At 41.7% G+C, this 24,648-nt stretch overlaps 1 protein-coding gene across 1 annotated transcript in view; it reads right to left on the reverse strand.

Annotated features, from left to right (window-relative positions):
• jarid2b (jumonji and AT-rich interaction domain containing 2b) overlaps positions 1–24,648 on the reverse strand; it is a 352,517-nt gene that overhangs the window by 174,852 nt on the left and 153,017 nt on the right. Inside the window, exon 2 of the mRNA XM_073023952.1 lies at positions 19,952–20,102. Coding sequence (XP_072880053.1) covers positions 19,952–20,102 — 151 coding nt within the window. The remainder of the gene's footprint in view (positions 1–19,951; positions 20,103–24,648) is intronic.

Consider the following 24,648-nt stretch of genomic DNA (forward strand, 5'->3'; position numbering starts at 1 on the left):
AAGGTGTGAGGAATGAAGAGAGGCAATAACATTTTATGAAAATAATATTATTTTGATAAAATATTAAAATGGATACAGCACCAATAGATATCTGAGGTAGATGCGGAGTTTTTTTTTTAAAAAGCAAGTGGGGAAGCTGAAGGAGCAGGTTGGATTCTGATCTTTACAAAGACAGAATACAAAACCTCAGGGAAGTCGAGAAGGGCATGTACGAAGCAATGGTTCAGCCACAACTGGAGTTCCAAGTCCAGTTCTGGGCATCACATTGGAAAAACTGTAAAGGCTTTAGAGAACCTGCAGAGAGGTGTACAGAACTGATCCCAGAGATGAGGGTCACCAGGTACATTGAAGAAGCTGGGCTGTTCTCCTTGGAGCAGAGGAGATAGCACAGGGATCTATCTGATGGGAGTCAGTTAATGTTATGAAGGGTGTAAGCAGAATAGATTGAAACACAGGCAGCGGGGCCAAAGACCAGGAGATAGAGAATGAAGACAATTGGGGGGGAGGGAAGCCTTGCAAAACAATGTTATTTTGAAGTTCATGTGATCATCTTTTGAAATATGCTAGTAGATGTACCAGTGGAGGCTGATTCAACTACGACACTTACATGGAGCAGGATAAAGATCTGAAAGAGAGATTTGTAGAGTTCGGGGGACGGCGGTGGGGGGGGAGAAAAATCGGGAGTGGTACCAGCTAGATTTCTCTATACAGGCTCAGCAGGCCAAACATGGCCTTCCTGTGCCAAGTGTTTCAACATAAAGAAATAGGCTCAAGCCACCACCATACAAGCTCTTATATTCTGAAAATCACCAATGCACAGAAACTTAAAAATACAAATAGCATACTTTGCAAATAAAGTTCTCAAAAAATAATTATAAATAAAATTAACTACCAGCAGCAATAGACATTACAGAAGTAAAAAGTTTCAACTTGCTCTTTAAAGCTGAATGGCAAATAAATTACAAATTCATCCAAAATATGGAAACATGTTGAGACACAGATTTTAAAACGACAAATTCAAACCAAGGCTAAAGACAGCCAGCTCACCACATCCTCCTTACACCAAAAGCACACCACATTTACTGAATGATCAGTGACTGGTAGTTGGTGGGGGGGATTATTTCATCATGAAGGACCACTCTGGAGATTTCCAGAATGTCCTGCTATTTTTGAAATGCAATTTTAATAGGAAGAACTTCAAAGGGGGAGGGGTGAGAGAGAGCAAGTGAGTTACACATTCTTCAAATTATGAAGTTAAGTTGACACTGAAGAAACTGGGACAACTCCTTGGAAGGAAAAGCTGGGGGCGGGGAATTAACTAGTGTAAATTAGGAGAAACTTCAACAACTGCCAACTAGAGGTGGTAGATTTTAAACAAATGACAAAAAGGGGCAACATCTTTTTCCCCCTCTGTTAACACCTGAAAGAGGGCTAGATGCAGGTTCAATGATGAGCATTTAAAAGGGAATTGGAAGTGTGCTTAAATTCATCTGTAGCAACAGAAAATGAGGTTAATTTTGCCTTACAGCCCCAAAGACCCAGAGCCCTTACACCTTCAATGCTTTCAGTTTTGTGACTATGCAGCTTCCCTTGGGTACTCTGGTTTTCTCCCACATCCCAAAAAAGCATTCAAGGCACTGTAAATTATCCTACAGTGCAGCTAAACAAGATTATGAGAGGGGGAGCAGACGGATATATGTGACTAGAGCCCTAGGCGAGGACGGTAAGGACACAAGTACTGGGGTATCCGAGACTAGAACCGATTTCAAGACCAAGACAAGAACCAGGATTCTTGACTAGATGCTAGATAAGAATTTGACAAGACTAGATGAGAATCCAAATGAGACAGAAATCCTAAACACGGTCGCAGGCTGAATCAAAGTTGAGCTGGCAACTGAGCAGCAAACCAGGGTTCAGGTACTTTTTAAATATCCAAATCTTAACACTAAAACATGGTCGCTAATTAGTGGAATGGGCCAGAATTTCTAAAGGAGCCATGCCAGTTACTCATACTCCAGTGGGCATCTGAAACCCAGAGGGTGGGTGTATACTGGAACAATACACGATAGATAGAATATAATTGTCTATAGAGGGAAATAACGAGGGAATAGGAGACAGATGCAACTGTTGTGCTGGGAGAAGCAGGAAGTCAATGGCCCAAACATATCCCAGAAATGTTATATTCTCTTGCAATGAGCTGGCAAGGATACGTTGGGCTGAGTTACCTTTCTTTCTGTGACATAAGTAAAGCAGTTTTGCACTCAGGGACTTCAGCAGGCGTTTCAGGAAAGGTGACTTTCACACAGGAAGTGCCTCTCCAAACCAGCACCAGAGTATCAGTTCTGCTGGAATCCGGAATCGCTCTCAGATCACTGAGTGAAATATCCCAGAGGGGCAAGTGAAGCAAGCAGCTTCGGCAGACATTTGCCACAGCCGGTTCCAATGTCCAGATCCTGGGGTTCACTCAACACGATTGCTCTCTTCCTGTCCCCCCCCCCCCCCCCACCACCAATATGTTTTTAAGTTTACCTTTTTTCAAGGTAGCACACCAGCAGCATCTTGACCTCGGGTGCTCAGTTTCTGCTCATGAACGCTTCAGTTAGCTCTGGGTGCTGCAGTTTCCTCCCACACCCAAAGAAATGAAGGCTGGCAGGTTAATCTGACCCTTTTAGTTGAGCCTAGTGATTCGACGAGTGCTAAAATTTAGGGGAGTTTATAGGAACGTGGAGAGAATAAAATGGGGTTTGTGTCAGGTCAGCATAAATGGACACGAAATGTGGTGAGGCTAAGGACTTGTTTCTCCTAAATAAATATTGCTTTCTCTCTTTTTAAAAAGAAAAATCTTTCTCCTGGAGAGGTCAAAGCAATTCCTTGAAATAATCCTTAATTCACAGCAAATTCTTGACAACCTTAGGGTAGCAGACAGCCTCAGTTGACTACCATTATGCATGCTGTCAAACCCACTACGCAGCCTGCGTCACTATGCAAAAGATGACCACCTTCCTGATACATGCAAGCAGTTTTAAACCCGAGCCCAGATTTGCAGGCTGCTCACTATCCCCATTTTCCAAAGTTGGTAGGCCCTAATTTTGACCAGGTATACCCATGATGGGGTAGCAGAGCGGAGATACATCTCTACCAAAGAAGCTGTAAAATGCTCCCTCCCTCTGCCAGCCTGCAGGTCACCCTTGGGCAAGGTGTAGCACCTGCTTATCCTCCTGATCAGGGTCAGGTGAAACTATGTGAGCGGGTAGCAGACAGTCAATTGAGTAGCTGATGTATATCATGAGTCCTGGTTATGCAACCACTGATGCCAGGCAGACAATCTCTGAAGAGTATTGATAATGGCTGGGGTGACGCTGCCTGATAAAGACACACCCCAGAAGGTGGCAATGGGAAACCATTTTTGCAGAATTTGCCAAAAACAATCATGGTCATAGACCACATCATATGACATGGCACATAATGATGGTGATAACACTCACATTGCTTTCAATCGTTCAGCCTGCTTTAACACAGCAAGAATCAAAGCAAACATGCACCATCTTCAGAGATTTCACTCAGAATCTTCAGCCACAAACACTGCTTGACTGCCAGTCTGCCATCTAGGCAAAAGCCACACCTGGTGGTAATGTATGATTTATCCCTCTGAAACTCCCAGACAGAGGTAAATTCAGTGTGACAGATGCACAGGACTCCCTCAGAATCATCTGGAATTGAGGAATGTGCAGATTATAGAGCATGGTTGACCCATTGAGTCGAGTTCTTCAGGATCTGTACTCGCTATTATAGAGCAGGTGTTTGGCAGCTCATCAGAAGCTGGAGGAGAGGGAAGGGAGTAAAGCAGGGGGAGGTCAAATAGATGGGTTGGGGCTGGTTAAAGAAAGCCCAAAGGTTAATCTGAAATCCAGAAGTAGAAGCGTAATGGCCAAAGCCCTAGATCTAGGATTCTGAAATTCACTGGGGAAATCAGATGCCCATTATCTGCGAGTCCACCAGAGCTTAGAGGCCCAGAGGCTGTTGAAGTTTTGTTGCTTGTTATGTTGTGTTTTATTTTGCTGAGCATCACAAGCATGTTATATTGGTGCCAGAATGTGCAGCGACACTTACAGGTTACACCCAGCACATACTTTGGCTGTGTTGGTTATTAACATAAATACTGCATTTCCCTGCATGTTTTGATGTACATGTGATAAATAAATGAATCTGATTCTGAAGAATACACCCAACTTAATGAATGCAATTTGCCCAGGCTGCTAAGAGGCTGAGAGGTAGGCCCTGTGACAAAGAAAGCCTCCAAACCATTAGCAAGGCCTGGTTCGCGTGTCCAAGGCCCAGTTCACGTGTCCAAGGCCTAAAACCTCAAGGCTTTAGCATCCTATGCCATTTCACACCACTTTACTTCCCAAAGATGGTGCGTCTCAGGTATCAGCATGAATTCAGACTGTGTGTTTTCTGCTGACCCAAAATTGCACAGGAAGTTGGGAACTCTGGATAATAGACTTGAGATCAATGTTTCGGACATTAAATAAGAATACCGCCCACAGGCAGCATGAGCAGGCTGATCTGTCCCTCTCTGCAATTCAATAAGAAAATTGCCGATCCAACCTTCATTTCATTACTACCCTCCCCTCTATTCCCTTCTAGTGAAAACTGAGCGAATCTCTGCCTTAAAGTATTCAATGGTTGAAAAGAAGGCCCGAGATACCGGGAGTAGGTAAGCCAGGCCTGGTCTTTATTCCTTGGAACGTCGAAGAATGAGGGGGTGACCTTATACAAGTGCTTAAAATGATGAGAGGCAGACATAAGAAGGACAATAACAGTTTTCATCTCTGTGTAGGGAGTCCATACTATGAGGTTATGAGGTGTAGATTTCAAGTGAAGGAAAAGGTTTTAAAGAGAGACCTAAGAGCAACATTTTCCACACAGATGGTGGTGTATGCAATCAGCTGCCAGAGGAAGTGGTTGAGGCAAGTGCAGTAGTGTCATTTACGATGTACTTAAATAGGTACATGTAGGGTCCCTACCTGGCTGTACAGCGGATGGGCTAGGCTGAAGAGCCTGTACCTGTGCTCTATTGCTCTGTGATTCTAGTCCTGTCCCACCCCCACACACCTCAGGCTGAGGCAATCCAGTCCAGCCCAAGTTCCAATGCACAAACGAGGTTTGACTCCTACTCTTCTCCATATCCTTTCCAAAACAGTAAAGATCCAATTTTCAAGAACTCTCAGGAGTATGATGGTGATGGTGTAGCAGATTTTCCTAACTACTGGATGCTACACATATTAATATCCTATCACATTCACTTTTGAGTAGATACATATATAAATGTAGTATATTAATTTTCTAATGAACCCAGTGAACTCACAGGGAAGAGGAAATGTACATAAGCACTCCAAAACTGGCTCCAATCAGAAACTCAAGGCTCTGGCTACACTCTGAATCCCAGCTCACAATGCGGACAAACACGTTGAACGGTCAGGATAGATCAGAATCCATTCCCTCTACCTCCCTTTAAAAGCCAATTCCAGCCTCTCTTTCAAGACCCCTGTGACAAATGCTTTGCATTAAAAGTAGACCTTAGTTATTGTAATGTAATTATAGAAGAGAAAAAAATTTCTCCCTCAATCAACAACTGCCAACTAATTCCCCAAGTAGTTTAAATCCACTCACAGTCAAATGTAAAACTTGCAATTTATGAAATAACTATCAAAGCAGCGGAATTTTGGTAAAAACCCAACTCACTCAACAAATGCCCTTTAATGAAGAAATCCCACACCTACACCTAATCAGGCTACAGTTTCATACTGCCTTGCATGCCCCGAGGGACAAATTCAATGCGACCTTCACAGTATTCCTGATGCACAAGGAAAACTTTTAAACATTTAATAAAATATTTAATCATCTGGAAACCCTCTATTGGCTCTTTACAAACACTCCTATTCCAACAAAATTAACTCACCAACTTTCAAGTTTTCTTCACAACTCTGACCTGGCATTTTTTCAGCTAATCGTTGCTGTACATTCTGAATGCTTCTAATATCCTTCCTTCAAATGGGGTTGTCTCTAACCCCCCTCCCCAGTACTCCACAGTACACTCTGTGCAGTGTGCAATTAGATCACTGTGGTCTAATTAATGATCGTCTCAACAGGATACATCTGCATAAAAAGATTCCCAAATTATTAACTCCACATGTAAAGCAAGGATGCAAAGATGCACACACGCACACACATAGCTGAACTAAGATTCGACCAATTAAATCAGTAACTATTATTTCCCCAAATATTTATTTCTGGAAGTTACCGTTTTCATTTCCTTGGAGACAGGAAGGCAGAGGATTCACTCAAGTGTCTCCACCACTGCCTACAAGAAACCACTTACTGAGTGATTAGTTGACTCATCTGCCCACTTCCCCTTCCAAAGTGCCTCACTTGTACTCGACATCGTCTTCCACGAGACAAGCTGGTGAGACAGCAGACACCACAAATGGAATGAGAAAGGCACACGTGGCCATGACCCACCACCCAATGGTGTAAGACTGACAACAAAACCTCTTTTCCATGACCAACCTTTGATACCCCCACACAGCTGAAGTTACAACTACACAGTTTTATTTAGTCAAACGAAGGAAAATCAGATGCATCAGGGCTGTCTTTATTTAATAATGCCAGCCACTCTGCCCATTTCCAGTAGAAGTTCTGCACCAGTAACATGCATCAATGTGGGTAGAGGGGTACTGTGGCTCTTAATTTACTGAAGTAATCCAAACTAACAGTCCATAGTCCACAGGGCAGAGTTCAACTGTGGCAACTATGGAATTAATATTCCGTTCTTATTCAGATAGCTTTTTTAAAAAATACTAGTCATTAGTAATGAGGAAGATAAAAACTAGATTAACAACAAAAGCCCATTTGGTTCAGGGAAAGAAATCTTCCATTTCTGCCCTGGCCAGCCAATTACCATTATAAAGAGTCTCTCATGGAGGTAGTCTCTGGGAGATGCAGGGGGTAATAATAGGTTTGAAAGGTGAGGTGGTAATAAAGGGGGATTAATGGGGTTGTTGTGAGCTGGCATAGAATTGGTGAGCTGGTTGGCCTCCCTCAATGTTATCTGCTGATATGAAGTATTGAAACTAAAAGAAATTCAAAACCGGCCACTGTGGTTGACTCGTACATCTTTTCTGAAATGGCCAAACTAGCCACCCAGTCCAATGGCATTTCGGGCAATAAATGCTTGCTGTGTACTTCCATGGGAAGAGTCTGGGAGAGTCATTGGGAGAGTCTGTGGTGCTAGATATATCCAGCACCTAATGATCTATTTACTTATGTTAATTAAGATTCCAAATAAATCCAATTTCTCAGAATTAAATCCCCAGAATCAAACTGTTTCCAGTCCTGGATTTTAAAAAGTGCTGCAAAATTACAGGTAGAGGGGCAGCACAGTAGCCTAGTAGCGTAGTGGTTAGCACAATGGTTTACAGTACAGGCGATCTAGGTTCAATTCCCGCTGCTGTCTGTAAGGAGTTTCTATGTTCTCCCTGTGACTGCATGTGTTTCCTCTGGCTGCTCCGGTTTCCTCCCACAGTCCAAAGTTGGTGTGTTGATCTGTCACTGTAAATTGTCCAGTGATTAGTCTAAGATTAAAATTGGGGAATTGCTGGGCGGCACAGCTCAAAGGGCTGGAAAGTTCCACCCAACGCTCTATCTCAATAAATAAATTATTTTACTTTACCTATTGTTATGAATGAGGAGCAAATCTGATGGACAGAAGGGTCCAGAATGCCCGCCCCCCCCCTTTTGAGAATCGCAAGATTGCTATTATTTCGGGTCTGAGACCCAGGAAATGAGAGAGATACACATCATGTCGGTAATGAGAGAGAGACGCAGGAATACACAAAAAGCGGAATGGAACCACTATTGGCTCTTGGAGAAGGAATTGTGTATTGAGTACTGTACTATTCATTGAAACCCCTCAGGGGACAACCAGAGTGGTCTGGTTGAGGGATTGCATCATCCCAACCTGACTGACATCTGAGACCCCGTGAGTGAGGATAAAAGTCGGGTCTGGGGAACACCCCTCAGACACACCAGGAAAAACGCTAGAAATCCAGTGACAGCGTTTTATAGCGAAAGCCGGTGAGAGCTCGTGTGTGTCCTCCCTTGCCTGGGTGGCGAGCTCATCACGGAAGAACGGTTTAGCTAAAGGAGAGGTCATACTTGAACGGCCACAACGAGACACCGACGGATCGAAATCATAAAGGAAGGTTGGCAAAAACAATAGCGGTAACTGTTCCCATTCTTCTATCTCTCTCTCTCTCTCCCCAACAATTGCAACACAGCGACAAACAAACACCGCAGCCTGTGTGAACTGAAACGAACTTTATATTTCCATCGGACAATTCATTATCCCCTAGACAACGATAGAGCTTATTTCTTATTATTATTATACCCGCACTTTTAGGTTTGTATTGACGACGTATATTATCTGTATATTTGCATTGATATTATTTTTGTGTATTTTTACTAATAAATACTGTTAAAAATAGTATCAAAAGACTCCAACGGACGCCTCTATCTTTGCTGGTAGTAACCCAGTTACGGGGTTCGTTACACTATAATCTCCCAAACTTTTCTCAATTCAGGAATTTTCAAGGCTTCACTTAAAATCTTGCAGATGTGTAAGGAAATTGCCTTGGCTGGCTCCAACTCAGGTAGGGGAAAATGTGTATTTATTCAAATTGGAAAGCATCTGCAGGTATCTCAATGTGATCTCTGCAGGGCTTCAAGCTATTCATTACATTATTAATGATTTGGACTTCACAATTGTAAACCATGCAACTAAAACTGCTAGCAATGTGTTGTGCTTAGTAACATTGACTGGGACAGAGGACTTCAATAGCTTCAAATGACAGGTCAAAGTATCCGACATAGCCTGTATGCCAAAAAGTATGGGTCAAAAAAACCTGCAGTGGTCAAATTAATTAAAACAAGGAAATTAGCTTTTACAAGGGCCAGAATGGAAAACTTGAGCAGACACAGCTCAGCAACACCTACAGCAAACCAGTAAGGAATTCTGGGAACCTAGCTGGCAGATCTCCAGGTCTCTGGGGGTTAAATTACATATGAATAAATAATAAAATGCTAGAGTAACACAGCAGGTCAGGCAACATCTGTGAGGGGCAAAGGGACGGTGTTCCGTGTTGAGACCCTGCGTCAGGCCTGAGGAGGTAAATGGGAGATGCAGGCAAGGCAGACGCTGCTAGGCAATAGGTGACTCCAGGCAAGGAGAGGGTTAATGGCAGATTGATATACTGTGGCATCAGCAAGATGTACCACACTTTCATGTATTTGCACTGAGGCCCAAGTATAAATCTACAATTATAATATCCAGAAAGAAACACAGTAATGCAACAACAATCTAGGGAACAAGTGAACAAATGCAAGAACAAGAGTGGGCAGGACATGCAGCTGTTGGTATCATGTCCAAGTGACCTTCTCCTGCAGTGTGCAGTTTTCAAGAGCTCCCAGGAACCTCAAAGTGAAAGGGGCTCATGATAATGAATTAATTTTTTTTTTCCCAGCAGTTGGGTGTTCTCACCAAATCACCCACGAGGTACAGCATATTTCAACCTTGTCACCCAAGTGGATTTTCTACCTCCCGTGAGGGTGGCAGGCAGATGACTTTTCATAGTGAAGCCTCAGCCAGTAGGTAGTGCTGTTACTTTGAAAACATACAAAACAGTGGCAATTAACAGTGACAGCTTCTTAAATGAATAAAGGGGTTTAATATCTTTTCCACAGCAAAAGGGAAAAATGGAGCAAACATATGAATTAGGTGTGGTGGGCCAGTTGGTCCTTCATCTGCTCCAGTATTTAAGAAGATCACGACTAATCTCACTCTGCTTTGTTATAATAAGATCATTACTGACCTGATTGTATCTGTAACTGCAGATTCCTTCTACCCATGATAACTTTTCCTCTCTCTTGCTTATCAAGTCTAATTCTGCCTTAAACTTTTCCAAGGCTCTGTCCACTGCCCTTTTAAAGATTGGAGCTCCAAAGTCTCACAGCCTTCCAAGGGCAGCCTCTTATTTTAAGACAATGACTCCCAGCTGCAGGTTCTGACACAAAAGGAAATATCCTCTCCACCCTGTCAAGACCCCCCCCAGGATCTCTATAGTGAGAATACCACTTCATCGACCTTGGTATACAAGCCAGTATACAAGCTACACTGTGGTGTAGCCAATGCTGCAGTCACTTCTCACATAAGGTAACAACAAAAGCAGGAATGCTCACAAATATTGCACTAGGAAAGTTTATTGAAAGACAGACTGCCTCCACATTAGAGGAGGGATATAAAACTCATCTTCAGATTATCACTGCCATGTCTAGTTCAAATGCAAAAGCTGAGTGGACCCAATTGCAAGATGTCAACCTTCAGATATTTTCCTGCAAGGGTACCAAACTGAAAGATCCTCTCTGTTGCCTGACCAAGAGCTACCAAAACTCATTCAGCATGCAAATCCAAGGCATAATGGAATAAGATACAGCTGAGATTCCAGCACCCCTGGAGGTGAGAAGACATGTAACAAGTGATAAATCACATCAAGAGCGATCCGCTGGAAAATAATATTCTTCTGATGCTTACATGTTAAACTATTAACTGGATTTAATACACAAAACAATCCTGTTCTTCAAATTATAGGTTTGAAAAGGTTATAGAACATGAAAAGGTTGTAGAACAATAAAAATCAAATACATGGATGATTATGAAATAATATTGAAATGAATCCAAATAACTTCAAATTTTATTCACATTTATTCCTTTCTAATCTGCAAGCTTATTCATTTTGTTCTACAAATAGGTTCATGCCACTAAGGCTCAACTTAGTCACAAGAATTATTCTGCAATACGGGCATGAAATTCTCCATGAGATTAAAAAACTCATCTACTGAACTTCCGTCTCTCCCTCAGTACTATAACGAGATCCAAAATGGACACGTTATACAGACGACAATGAATGAATACCTGTTCATTCCACTAACAAAACTTAGAACCATGCTTAGTTTAGGGGACTCAAAATTTTCATGATACAAGAATCTCAGCCTGGTGGAGTTAAGCCTGATTTACACTTCTGCGTCGCATCTACGCCGTACCTATGCTGTAGGGTGACGTGCACCTCCCCAAAACAGTAACTCTCACGTTGCAGCGATGCAGACTGCAACAACTGTGATTGGTCCACTTGGTAGCATCGCATTTCCTCCTACGCATTCCCAGTTGCTTCTTCTCCTCCATGTCTGTACACCAATGCGAAATAGACGAACCAAATCATCAAATCTACCTACCGACATGCGAAGATGTTTGAAATGCATTTCCTGTTCCATGTCTCTCACGAAGAAACTCAACACAGTGGCATAGAAACCCCACCGCCAACTAACGTTTTGGCGCACACCAGCACATGCTTGCTACGGCGTACAGCCTACGCAGAAGTATAAATCAGCCTAAAGTCATTACCAGTTCAACTACTCTGATAAGAATGTTTTGATCACAGCTATCTTTAAGGAGTTTGTATGTTCTCCCTGAGACCATGTGGGTTTCCTCTCTGGGAGCTCCAGTTTCCTCCCACATTCCAAAGACATACCATTTGGTAGGTCAACTGATCCTTGTAAACTGTCCCATAAACAGGTTTGGGTTAAATCAGAGGTTGCTAAGGCCGACTCCACACTGTATCTCAATCAATGAATAAATAATGTATCAAGATACAACCTCTTCCCCCACTAAAATTGGACAGTCATAGAAACCATTTAAAGTACATGAAACTACTATCTCTGCTGAAAATATTACCTCGACAGCTAAGGAAAACAAGGAATTTTGTTTTAGTGTTTTTAAAGCACCAACACATTTCTTCCAGTTCCACCCTTACCCCCTAGGCTGAGACAATATCCGCCCTCCACCTCATCCCCAAGCACATAGGTAAACTGACCCCCCCCCCCCGATGCACACAATCACAAAACCTTTGTAACTTCATTCTATTTCAGTTGTTATGTGCACTTGACTGTCCTCTTCTCAGAGTGGCTCCTAACATCAAGAACAGGATCTTCCAGTAGCCAAACATTTTCATTCCATTTCCCATTCCAACATGCCAGTCCATGGCCTCCTCTACTGTCGGTTGGAAGAGCAGCACCTTATATTCCGCCTGGGTAGCCTCCAATCTGATGGAATAAACTCTGATTTCTCGAACTTCTGGTAATGGTACACCTGCCCTTTCACCATTCCCATTTCCCCCCTCACCTCATTTCTTGACCTGCTCATCAGCTCCCTCTGGTGCTCCTCCCCCTTTTCTTTCTACCACGGCCTTCTGTCCTCTATGAGATTCTCTCTTCTCCAGCCCTGTATCTCTTTCAGCAATCAACCTCCCAGCTCTTTACTTCACCCTGTCCTAGTTTCACATATCATCCTCCCTGCCCCCCACCTTCTTACTCCGACTCATCTTTTCTCCAGTCCTAATGAATGGTCTTGGCCCAGAACGTCGATTGTATTCTTTTCCATACATGCTGCCTGGCCTGCTGAGTTCCTCCAGCTTTTTGTGTGTTGCTCGGATTAAATGTGTACGGGATTGTGAACGAAAACAATTCATGATTAAAAAGTACAACTGCACCTCAGTTTCTTGGCACAGAAGAGATTACATCCCATTAATCAAATGGATTTGGCTTTGTTCTGTGACATACCCAACATAACAACGTAACAGCTGAATATACACAGATCTACCAGCTCCTAAAGGATGAATCAAAGGCACTTTTATCTCCTTTATAATTTTAGATTCATGGCTAATCTTTAATCCAAGCTGAATGTGAACTTCAGGGTTTACAATGAGGGATACCTAACTGGACCACAACTCAAGTTATCGACTGGGCTTGGGGCCAACTTGCTGATATCAATAGCTCATTTTAGGCTCTTTTGCTAATTAGCCTCAGTATTCATTCTCCGCAAATAGAAATTCAGAGTAAAAAGTAAATACAACATTACCGCTCAAACAAACCGACAGAGTCCAGCTTAAATAACAGAACGGTGCAGTACAGGAACAGACCCTGTGACAATTATGTTGGCTGAATTAATTACGATAATGTCACCTAATCCCTTCTGCCTGCACACGTTCCATATCCCTTCAATCCCTGTAAATTAATCTGCCTATTCAAGAGCCTCTTAAATTCCACCACCACTACCCAAGGCATTCCAGATACCTACCATTCCATATGGAATGGGGTGGGGGGGAGACTGCAACACACGTCTCCTTTGAATTTATTACCTCTCACCTCAAATCCACACCCTCTAGGTCTCTATGTACGGGACATTTTGATCCTGGGGAAAAAGTGGGTCAATTTTGCTGGCTCTCCCGCAATGTTCACTCCATCTCTCAGTGATACTGAGGCTGTAAGATGGCCCCAGCTGCTGTACTTCGCAGTGATTTGCCCCACTAATATGACGAACTGAGACCGAGGTTTGGGCCTACTCCAGGGATTCGGATCAAGGGGCTCCATTTGCTTTGGAATGTTATTGTTTTGCATACGTTGTGTTTTTTTTCCTTTTACTCTGCGCTTTGGGGTTGGCCTATTTTTTAAAAATTGGGTTCTTTCAGGTTTCTTGTTTTGAGGGTGCCTGAGAGCAGACAAATCTCAGGGTTGTATAATTTATACAGTCTGTGATAATAAGTATACTTTGAATTTATGCCTCATCATTTTACAAGATCTGGAGAGATTCTCAGTCTCTGGTGCTCCAGAGAAAACAATGTAAAGACTTTAAACAAAATGCTGGTGGAACGCAGCAGGCCAGGCAACATCTATAGGGAGAAGCACTGTCGACGTTTCGGGCCGAGACCCTTCGTCAGGACTAACTGAAAGGAAAGATAGTAAGAGATTTGAAAGTAGTGGGGGGAGGTGGAAATGCAAAATGATAGGAGAAGACCGGAGGGGGTGGGATGAAGCTAAGAGCTGGAACGGTGATTGGCGAAAGTGATACAGAGCTGGAGAAGGGAAAGGATCATGGGACGGGAGGCCTCGGGATAAAGAAGGGGGTGGGGGGAAGCACCAGAGGGAGATGGAGAACAGGCAGAGTGATGGGCAGAGAGAGAGAGAAAAAAAATCAAACCATTCAGGTTCCACAATTCAGGGCCCCAGACAGTCCTTCCAGGTGAGGTGGCACTTCACCTGTGAGTCGGCTGGTGTGATATACTGCGTCCAGTGCTCCCGGTGTGGCCTTTTATATATTGGTGAGACCCAACTCAGACTAGGAGACCGTTTCACTGGACACTTACGTACGGTCCGCCAGAGAAAGCAGGATCTCCCAGTGGCCACACATTTTAATTCCACGTCCTATTCCCATTCTGATATGTCTATCCATGGCCTCCTCTACTGTCAAGATGAAGCCACACTCAGGTTGGAGGAACAACACCTTATATACCAGCTAGGTAGCCTCCAACCTGATGGCATGAACATTGACTTCTCTAACTTCCGTTAATGCCCCCCTCCCCTTCTTGCACCATCCCTGACATATTTAGTTGTTTGTTTTTTTCTCTCTCTCTCTCTCACTCTCTCTGCCCATCACTCTGCCTGTTCTCCATCTCCCGCTGGTGCTCCCCGCCCCCTTTCTTTCTCCTGAGGCCTCTCGTCCCATGATCCTTTCCCTTCTCTAGCTCTGTATCACTTTTGCCAATCACCTTTCCAGCTCTTAGCTTCATCCCACCCTCTCTGGTCTTCTCCTATCATTTAGCATTTCCACCTCCCCCCACTACTTTCAAATCTCTTACTATCTTTCCTTTCAGTTAGTCCTGACGAAGGGCCTCGGCCCGAAACGTCGACGGTGCTTCTCCCTATAGATACTGCCTGGCCTGCTGTGCACCACCAGCATTTGTGTGTTTTGCTTGAATTTCCAGCATCTGCAGATTTCCTTGTGTAAAGACTTCAAAGTAGAGTTTTTAATCTGAAGAAATAAGGTGCCTTTAAAGCTTGATGGAATGATTTGCACCATACTGATGCACATAGGATACCAGGCTACACCAAATTTTTAGTGTGCCATTGTGTCAGAGAAGGGTGTAGGAGGAAGATGGTGGGGCAGGAGGGAGTGGGAGGGCGATGCAACAGAACAATTTGGTGATCATTGCATGGTGCAGAACAAAGGGCTGGATCCATCTCCATTAAAAAAGCAAACAAGTACAAGAGAGGGGGCAACTGCATAGGCAAGGACAAATAATATTTGTACAAACAAGCTGGATGAACTCAGCAGGTCGGGCAGCATCCTTTGAAATGAGCAGTCAACATTTCGGGCCGAGTCCCTTCATCAGGACTCATTTCAATGGATGTTGCCCGACCTGTTGAGTTCATCCAGCAGTATGTGTTGATTTGACCACGGCATCTGCAGTGTACTCTGTGTTTACAAATAATATTTGTGTTCTGCTGTATGGCTAGATATCAGACTGCTGATTTTTCTTTTAAAATCTGCACTTTTCAACATGTCCACACACTGCAGATCCTTTCCCCCAAACACATCTGCAGATGATAAATGACTGACACACTCAAAGTAGGGCAATTATTACAGTTTCAGTTCCACAAAGGAAAACAATTCTGCTGTGTTATAACCCAGGGAGAAAGTCACATATAGATGAACATTCCCTTCAGATTGGTTCATGCAAACATACCAGCTATCTCTGGAAGCCAGTGTCAGCCTTTGCTGTCAGAGAAAGATACTGAAAACAAAAGCAGAATGCAGTGTTGAAGCTCATCTCTTGCCATCACTCAACCGCAACAGTATAATGGTGCAGGATGTCAATACCCTTCGGTGACAAGAGCAACCAGTCAACACATGGGTCCACAGAGCAGAGGATACCCTGCTGAGGGGCAGCAAGGGGACTACAAGTAATTGAACTTGGCCTCTCTCAGCTTCAGCCTTCAAATGCCAAGATCTTTCCAAAAGAATTAGAAATACTCCACCTTACATAATCAAAATGCTGTCACTTGGAAACAGTGGAACTATATATTTAAATCCATGTCAGGAAGTGCAGGATTGAGGAAATTATACATTTTCATTTTGCATTTCCTTCTGCACCATTGCAGATTGCATTTATTGTTGTATTTATAACTAATATGATTGCTGTTTATTCTTTGACCTTCACACAAGGAATTCAATTGCACGCTGTTGTACATGACAATAAACCAGTCAATTCAAATTGGTAAAAATCCACAAGTCTATTGAGTTTGCATTCAAGTTAGATAGTGTCTACCTAAAGCAGAAACAAAAGCACTGAAGTCAAGAGGAAAAGTCACTGAACCATACTGCCATTGGCCTTCTCCCATTATGCTGACACATCTCAGCCTTCTCCAACACAATGATCCAAGTTTCCCTTTGGGTGCCTTGCTTCAGGATTTGAATTGATAAATCACCATGTTTTAGGTTTTTTGTTTTCTCCACACGTGGAAATCTCCTGTCCATTTTGTCTAACCCATTCATAATTTTTAAATCCTCTCAGAGTCTTCAAAATAACATCATAACTTTGTCCAGTCATTCCCCTAACTACAATCTATTAAGTCCTGTTGACTTACAAAAGAGTCCCCCACCCTTCATTGTTTACATCAACTTTAAGGTGTGAAAGATTATGGCTATACATGACAGCAAATAATCACCCAAATCTAATGGAAGTTGAAGAAACCATTGTAACCTTTTGACCCTATTACCTCTGGACAAAATCTAGTGTGTCAAAAGCAGTTCCAGTGAAGTGCTGACTTGTTTTGCAAACCCAACAACTGAATTCTTTGATTTGTTTGTATTGCTTTTAAAGTGCATCACATCACATTCACAAGAAAATTCATGGCCATCAACTTCATACATGAACTTTATTTTGCACTCCACATTTGACTTGTGCTTTTTATTTTAAACTTTTACCAAACACAGTAAATTCCTTTTGTAATTTTCCAAAATGTACTGCAGTTGTATGAATTCTTCTTTAATTACATACAAGTACTGACTCCACCCAAATCTGACACAGAAAAACAGTAGTGTTAACAATCCCAAATCATAAATCCAAAAGAAAAATACTGCAAAATCTTGGAAACAAGGACCAAAACAGAAAATGCTGGAAGCAGTCAGCAGTGAGACAAACATTCTCAGAGAAGACAGCACAGCAAACAAAAAGGATCAATGAAGGGAAATATCTTTGCAACATCTTCCTGCAGAAAGTTTTCAAAACAAAGGACCAATACCTATGGAGGTCAAAAGTTCCAGTAGAGTATTAATTCTGTTAAGCAGTTACCATGACCCATTAACATGGCAAGGTTTAGCACATTAACAACCTTGGCAATATTATGTAAAAATATGATGTCCTAATGGAATTCCAATCACAACCACAATGGCTGCGATAATGAAATAACGCCATAGATTAATCCTCAGAGAGTAATAAAATAAAGGGATGAGCATGTTTCTTTTGTCACAGCTATTGTTTGCTCTGCTGAATACTTCCAACTTATTTTATTGCAGATTTCCAGCATCTGTGGTACTTCTCTCTAAAAAGTAAACTGTGCAAAAGCTCCTTTTGAAGAAATGGAAGCACAAGTCGCCGAAGCCACAAATAACCCAGTTCAGATGGCAAAACAAATTACAGAAATATATCAAACGCTTTAAAGATTTTGCAGAAATATAATCCAAAACCTCTTTAGGTTCCAAAATTTCTTATGAAGTAAATACACAAAATAATTTTGCAGGTGTATTGTCCTCTGGAGAACCCAAACCACCATCTCTTATCATACCTCTTGCTTTAAGAAACATAGAAAACCTACAGAACAATACAGGTCCTTTGGCCCACAAGGTTGAGCGAACATGTCCCTAACTTAGAAATTACTAGGCTTACCTATAGCCCTCTATTTTACTAAGCTCCATGTACCTATCCAGGAGTCTCTTAAAAGACCCTATCGTATCTGCCTCCACCACCGTTGCCAGCAGCCCATTCCACGCACTCACCACTGAGTTAAAAAAAAACTTATCCCTGACATCTCCTCTGAACCTTTTGTATGCTTTTTTCTTTTGACTAGATTTATTACAGCTTTTGTACACCATGGTTCCTGTACCCTACCATAACTTCCCTGTCTCATTGGAACATACCTGTACAGAACTCCACACAAATATCTCCTGAATATTTGCCATATTTCTTCCGTACTTTTTCCTGAGAACATCTGTTTCTAATTTAAGCTTCCAATTTCCTGCCTGATAGCCTCCTAATTCCCCTTATTCCAATTAAACGCTTTTCTAACTTGAATGTTCCTATCTCTCTCCAATGCTATTGTAAGGGAGATACAATTATGATCACCATCTCCAAAATGCTCTCCCACAGAGAGATCTGACACTGACCAGGTTCACTTCCCAATACCAAATCCAGCACAGCCTCTCTTCTTGTAGGCTTATCTACATACTGTGTCAAGAAACCTTCCTGAACACACCTTAAACTCCACCCCATCTAAACCCCTCACTCTAGGGAGATGCCAATCTATATTTGGGAAATTAAAATCTCCCATCAAGACAACTCCAGGATCTGTTTCCCTACCTGCTCCTTGATATCCCTGTTACTACTAGGCGGCCTATAAAAAAAACCCAGTAAAATTATTGACCCTTCCTGTTCCTAACCTCCATCCAGAGACTCCGTAGACAATCCCTCTATGGCGTCCATCTTTTCTGCAGCCGTGACACTATCTCTGATCAACAGTGCCACGCCCCCACCTCTTCTGCCTCCCTCCCTGCCCTTTCTGAAACATCTAAAACCCAGCACTTGAAGTAACTTATTTTGCTGTAATCAATGATTTTAAACAGAGTCCACTCAACTGGCAAAGATATAGCTGATATCGAAAAACTGAAGACTTGCTTCCCAACTAAATGCATTTTTGTGTTGACAACGAACCTTCATTTAATAACCTAGATACTTGAACTTTATGGGGAATTGCTATCCAATTAAACTCATTAACATATATAAATTGGTACAATTATCAACACAAAAGAGAAGAAATATCACTGAAGAGCAGCCTCAAGCTACCAAAGCATTTGAGCTGGGAAAGTCTGATGCTGCAGATTTTCTTGGGGAAATTGGAGGGGGTTGGGAAGAATCAGAAAGGAAGTGAGAAAGATATAATGACTCACAATGCTTCCATCATTTCCATTTTAAATACAAAACCCTATAAAAATGTTTTGGAATGGCAGAAGTGTGCCAATTCAACAACAATCATTCTTGTTTTCACAGCCTACACCAGAACAATCCCAGATTTGGAATACAGAAGAGTATACTAACTGTGGCTGATTTATCAGAGATGAAAGAAACCCATCTAATTCAAAGCAGAAGGGCTCCATAATACACTTGAATTAGGACTCCCAACGTCCTGGGTTGACCTATAATGCTGTCCGAGCACAATTTAAACATTCTCAAGGAGAATACATGCACTTCTTTTGAAAGCACCTTCTATGATTCTAAACATGTTCTGCTAGGTTAAATCTCTGTGGTAAATTACCCCTCAGCATAGGCAAGTGGCAAAAGCATCAAAGGACAGCTGATAGGCATGTGTGTAAGACCAAGTTGCTGAGCCACAAGGAGAAAGGGATTAATGGGATTACCCACTGGAGCCCGTGGCCCGTGTGTAGATGGTAAGCAATTCCAGCTCCACTTTTAATGAACCATGGTATACGAAAATCGTATTCACCAGCTACTCTATTTCAGGAATTAATGTAAAAAAATCTTCAAAAGGCCACTTTTTAAACTGGTCTTAGTGCTGTTACACATAAATTGTCAAACCTGGTTTACCCAAATCAAAATCCATTTGCATAGCTGTGTAGAACTCAAGGAATTTTATTGCCATTTCATTGCAACTGCAGAACTGAGAGCAAATTAACCCAGAGTGATATCTGCCAACATCACCAGTGACCTACCAGTCAAATCTTTCCCATGTGCTTTCGCATTGCTGCTCCCATTGAGGTCACCATATTGTCGCTTCTGTGAATTTTTGAATTCCTTCAACGACAAATAGAGGACCTTTCGGACGACTCTCTCTTCTGACCACGGTATTCCATCATCGTAGTCCTACAAACACAAGGACAACAGAGAACTGGTTTTACAGCTGCACACTGCTCAATTCAATTTGTCTTTCAAATCTTGTGGTCAAGAAGTGTAGACACACATCTAAAGTATTTTCTAATATGTCACTGATATAACTTTATGGTTTAACATCTCTTCTATGAGAAATAGAAACGGTTATAGCACAACAGTTTAACCAGGAATGAAGGATTACAGTCAGCCGCGGATCGGGAAAACCCGGAAGTTCTCCCTCCAGCATTCAATGTTTGAGCATGTACAGACTTTTCTTTCTTGTCATTATTCCCTAAACAATACAGTAAAACAACTATTTACATTGCATTTACATTGTATTAGGTACTATAAGTAATCTAGAGATGATTTAAAGTACAAGCAGCTTTTAAGTCAGATTTGTACGTTAAATCGGAAAAGGTACATCCGGTATTATTTAGCGTCAGTTAGTCAAATGTTTGTCTTAGTATATAGTATGTATTTTATCTTTCTATGCATATAAAACACTTAAGAAATGTATGTATTTCAATAATTAAATCACTGTGTTGCTTAGTAATAATTGTAGCTTTCATCTGGGCAGGTTAACCTGAGACAGGTTAAATAAGGGACTTGAGCATCCGCATTTTTTGGTATCCGCGGGGTATCTCAGAACCAATCCCCCGCATATAAGGCCAACTGTACAAGTCTTCTAAAGTACAGAGACTGGGTTTATGAAGATGACTTCATAAAGATCTTCAAATACAGTGGAGTACAGTGGAGTGATCACTATCTTCACCAGTTGCCAAATGATGATGCAAGTTTAATATAAACCACAAAACAGAGAGGACAAAATAATCTTCATAAACACTAAGTGGTTAGCAAATTAAATTCTCTGCAATAAATCATTAGTAAGGCAGAATCCATGAGTCTAATTCCTGCTCAAAAGAATTTTAGCGAAATAGATTCAAAGATACATGAAACAAGGAAAGTAAAATTGCATCACGCAGTTTGTGGCATAAATTCTGTTGCAGATTTGATAAAATGGGCTGCTCCTCCCATCATCAGAACATTTTTGGACTCTTGGAGTGTGCAAATGGTAATTCCTTAGATTAGTTCATTGCAGCCTTTTATAATTCTAGACAAGACAAATGTTCCCCATTGTATCACTCCAGCAGTTACTGGATTGTCTTGGTTTACATTGCATTGATAGATTATTTATCTCTCTCTCTCAATTCAACTTCCTTTAATCCATTAAATCCATTATTAAAAATTAATTCACGCAAAGTCAACAATGAAATGTAGCTACAATATGTGCAAATCAAAACTACCAACCATCTTGACCAGGATTAAAGCTTTTTAACTAAAAAGCAAGATTAAAATTAAAAACTACACATGCTACAAACTTGAAAATGCCTGATATTATCCAATTTTGGTGAAGGGTTGGTTATCAATCCAAAACATCAGCTCTCTCTCCTCGCATGCTGCCCGATTTCTCAAAGAGAGAGAATAATGCAAACATATTTTAGTTCCGTCAGCCATGGAATTATTTGGAGCAAAGCCTTTCTTACCAGTCCTACATTTAACAAGTAAACAATACACTATGAACAACTCACAGTGAGTACAGCACTCTAACCCAAATGAGGAGCACAGAATACAGACTCTAATCTACAAGGCTCATATTTGTTCAATTCCTACGCATGGTTAATAAATGGCGAATTTTTAGTAATTCCATATTTAACAGGCAACAGAACAACTGAGATTGAGCAAAGAGAGGCTGCTGTGAACTGATTTCTGTCCCAGTAACCAATGATTCTACACTGCCTGGTGTGTGAAGCCACAGAGCAGAGATTCCAATTACTTGTTTCTAGGTGCTTCCTTAGAAACAAAACAAACTTCAATGGATCCACTGTTGAAAGTACCCTAACTGATACAAGTTTCTTTTCTTGTGAATGAATGTTGCTATCTGCCCATGATTCTGCTACAAAAAGATTTTCTGTCGCACTTGCACATTCCTAAGCAAATGACAATAAACCTGATTTTCTTCCATTTGAATCAAGATGTCTGCGCTATTTCCTTTGAAGTAATTGATCGATCTTGTATCACACAATGACTGGTGAACAGCTAAAATGGGAAAGCACCAAGGGTCGCTGTCACATAGAGAGCTGCCTTCATAAAAATCAGCCTCAGAAGTAGAAAAGTTTGTAAACAAACTGAAAGATACAGGAGGCAACTTGATGTGATTTCCCCTTCTAGCAGCACCAAACACTCACGCAAGATGAGGGAAAATGCACCAAACCATGAGAGTTTGTAGTACTGGACAAAGGCAGGAGAAGGTAACTATATCTAATGTAGTTGCAAAGTGAAACAGTAAGTTGGCACATCAACTTGGTTTTGTAAATCCTGAGTGGGATGCAATTTAAAAAAGGAGTGTCATTGGGTAATATCTGTATTCTGGCATTTAATCACAGTACAGCTTTTGACACTACTTGGTCAAAATAAATATTTGTGTCGATGAGGATTGTGCAGTTATCCCCAGCCAAAACTTTGCATGGAACATTAAAAAACAAAGGCACATCAGCATCAACAGTGGACTCTGCCAAACACTTCTGCACTCCAGCGATAACGCACTGCTTATGCTGTGGTCACATGGGCTTTACAGTCATTAGTTATGGTTTCTTGCCCTTGAATTCCTCACATGCTGTACAGCTGCCAAGTGGGAAGGCTATACAGTGCACACCCACTGTCAATGCATTAGCAGAACTTGGGTTGCTTGAATCAGCATTTCCACAGATGCAGCACCACCAGTCAAAAATGTTCTTGTCTCCCCATTCCAAATCAGCACCCTTGCTGCTCAGCAACCATTTCAAAACAGTCATTGCCTCGTAACAACTTAGGTTATCATATAGACATTTGCCTTGATAATCTTGGGCGATCCCGGACAGCTTTTTAAAAATTCCAGCTGAGTGGAACTAAAACTGGCTCAGGACACGAGGATAAGTGCAACAGCAGGAAGTGTACTCATAAAAAAAAAGACAGATGTTCTTTTTTAAATAAAAGATTTATAAAAACACAGCACATTCTAGTCAAGAAGCAATAAAGCTCGACTACACTTGACAATGGTCAGAAACTTTCCATTTAAATCAGCATCTTTGCAATGCACGAGAAGACAGTTAATGAGTTCTACCATATTTGACAAAAAGGCTCAAATCAAAACAAAGTGTACAACTGCTACACATTATCTGAAGGCTGGTAGGTGCTGTTAACTATGTAAAAAAAGGTATTTTGCTTGTCCAAATTTATAACCCTGAAGGCCACACTGAATAATTTTCAACAAAGGCAAGAAGAATCTAGACACTGTACATTAGTCCACAATGTAGAACAAAGCAACTCCTCCTTGGATGCCGTGATCAGCTGCCTCAATTGCTCTGGATATTGACAGACCCAACAGATTTTGAGACCAGGATACCAGTTATTTTGACCGACCCACACTTGATGCCCCAGCACAAGATAACACACTGGGTTACATTCAGGATATAATGCTCCAGTATTGGATTTGATGACATTTGTTGTTAATACACTTAAAATGGCTTCCAAAGAAGTTCAATATTTATGGCTGTCCTGTCTAGGTGGGCATAATAGATTGTTGGGATCATTTGGAAGAGCAAGCTTGTTGACCCTAGTCAATAATTATTTCCTCACTCAAAACCTACAAGAGAACATTGCATTGTTATTGCATTGCTGTCATGATTCCTACACAGAATCAAAGTTTACAACATTGGAGCACTACCTCACAGTTCCAGTGACCCAAGTTTAGTCTTGACCTCAGTTGCAGTTTGTGTGGGATTCTCCTTGGGCCCACATGGGATTTCTTTGGGTGCTGCAGTTTCCTCTAATAATCCAAGGTTATGGCTATACAGTATGCATGTCATAGCTAGCTGAACTTTAAACAGCCCCAGTTTGTAGATAAATGATATGATATAGGGGGCAGTTGATGGGAATATGTGGGAGAATTAAAAAGCTTAGGGGGGATTAGAGTTTTAAAATGGTTGCTTGATGGTCAGCACCAACTCAGCCGGGTAATGGGCTGGTTTCTGTGCTCTCACCTCATGTGGCTTGGAGAGACCATTGAAGAACTACTCCCATCTCCAAATGTGTTCATTGATGGGGAGAAACTTGGAACACTGTAGAAGCAAAGCAGGCCTTTCCTCTTGGTTCAGCTTCTATTGTCCATCAAATTCTCAATTTCCCATCAGCAGTGTCAACAAAAGCTGAAAAAGTTAGTATTCTCCCAGGTTAGTGGGATGTGCCGTCCTCTGAATGTGATGTTAAAATCCCATCTGGCTCTGGGTCAGACACACCGATTACTATCGTAATGGATACCCTTGTCAACCATCACCCTGCTGCTGACTGTGGGAGCTTGCTCTGTGTAAATTCATTATTGCATCTTCAATCAGACCATAAATACACTTCAAAATGTTTTTGTTTCAAAAGCACCAAAGATGCAAATCAATTCCCCTCAAGTAAAACACATTGAATGTAATCAGCAATAAACAACTTGGCTCAT

Source organism: Hemitrygon akajei, chromosome 20 (genome assembly GCF_048418815.1).
Source record: "Hemitrygon akajei chromosome 20, sHemAka1.3, whole genome shotgun sequence".
Taxonomy (NCBI): domain Eukaryota; kingdom Metazoa; phylum Chordata; class Chondrichthyes; order Myliobatiformes; family Dasyatidae; genus Hemitrygon; species Hemitrygon akajei.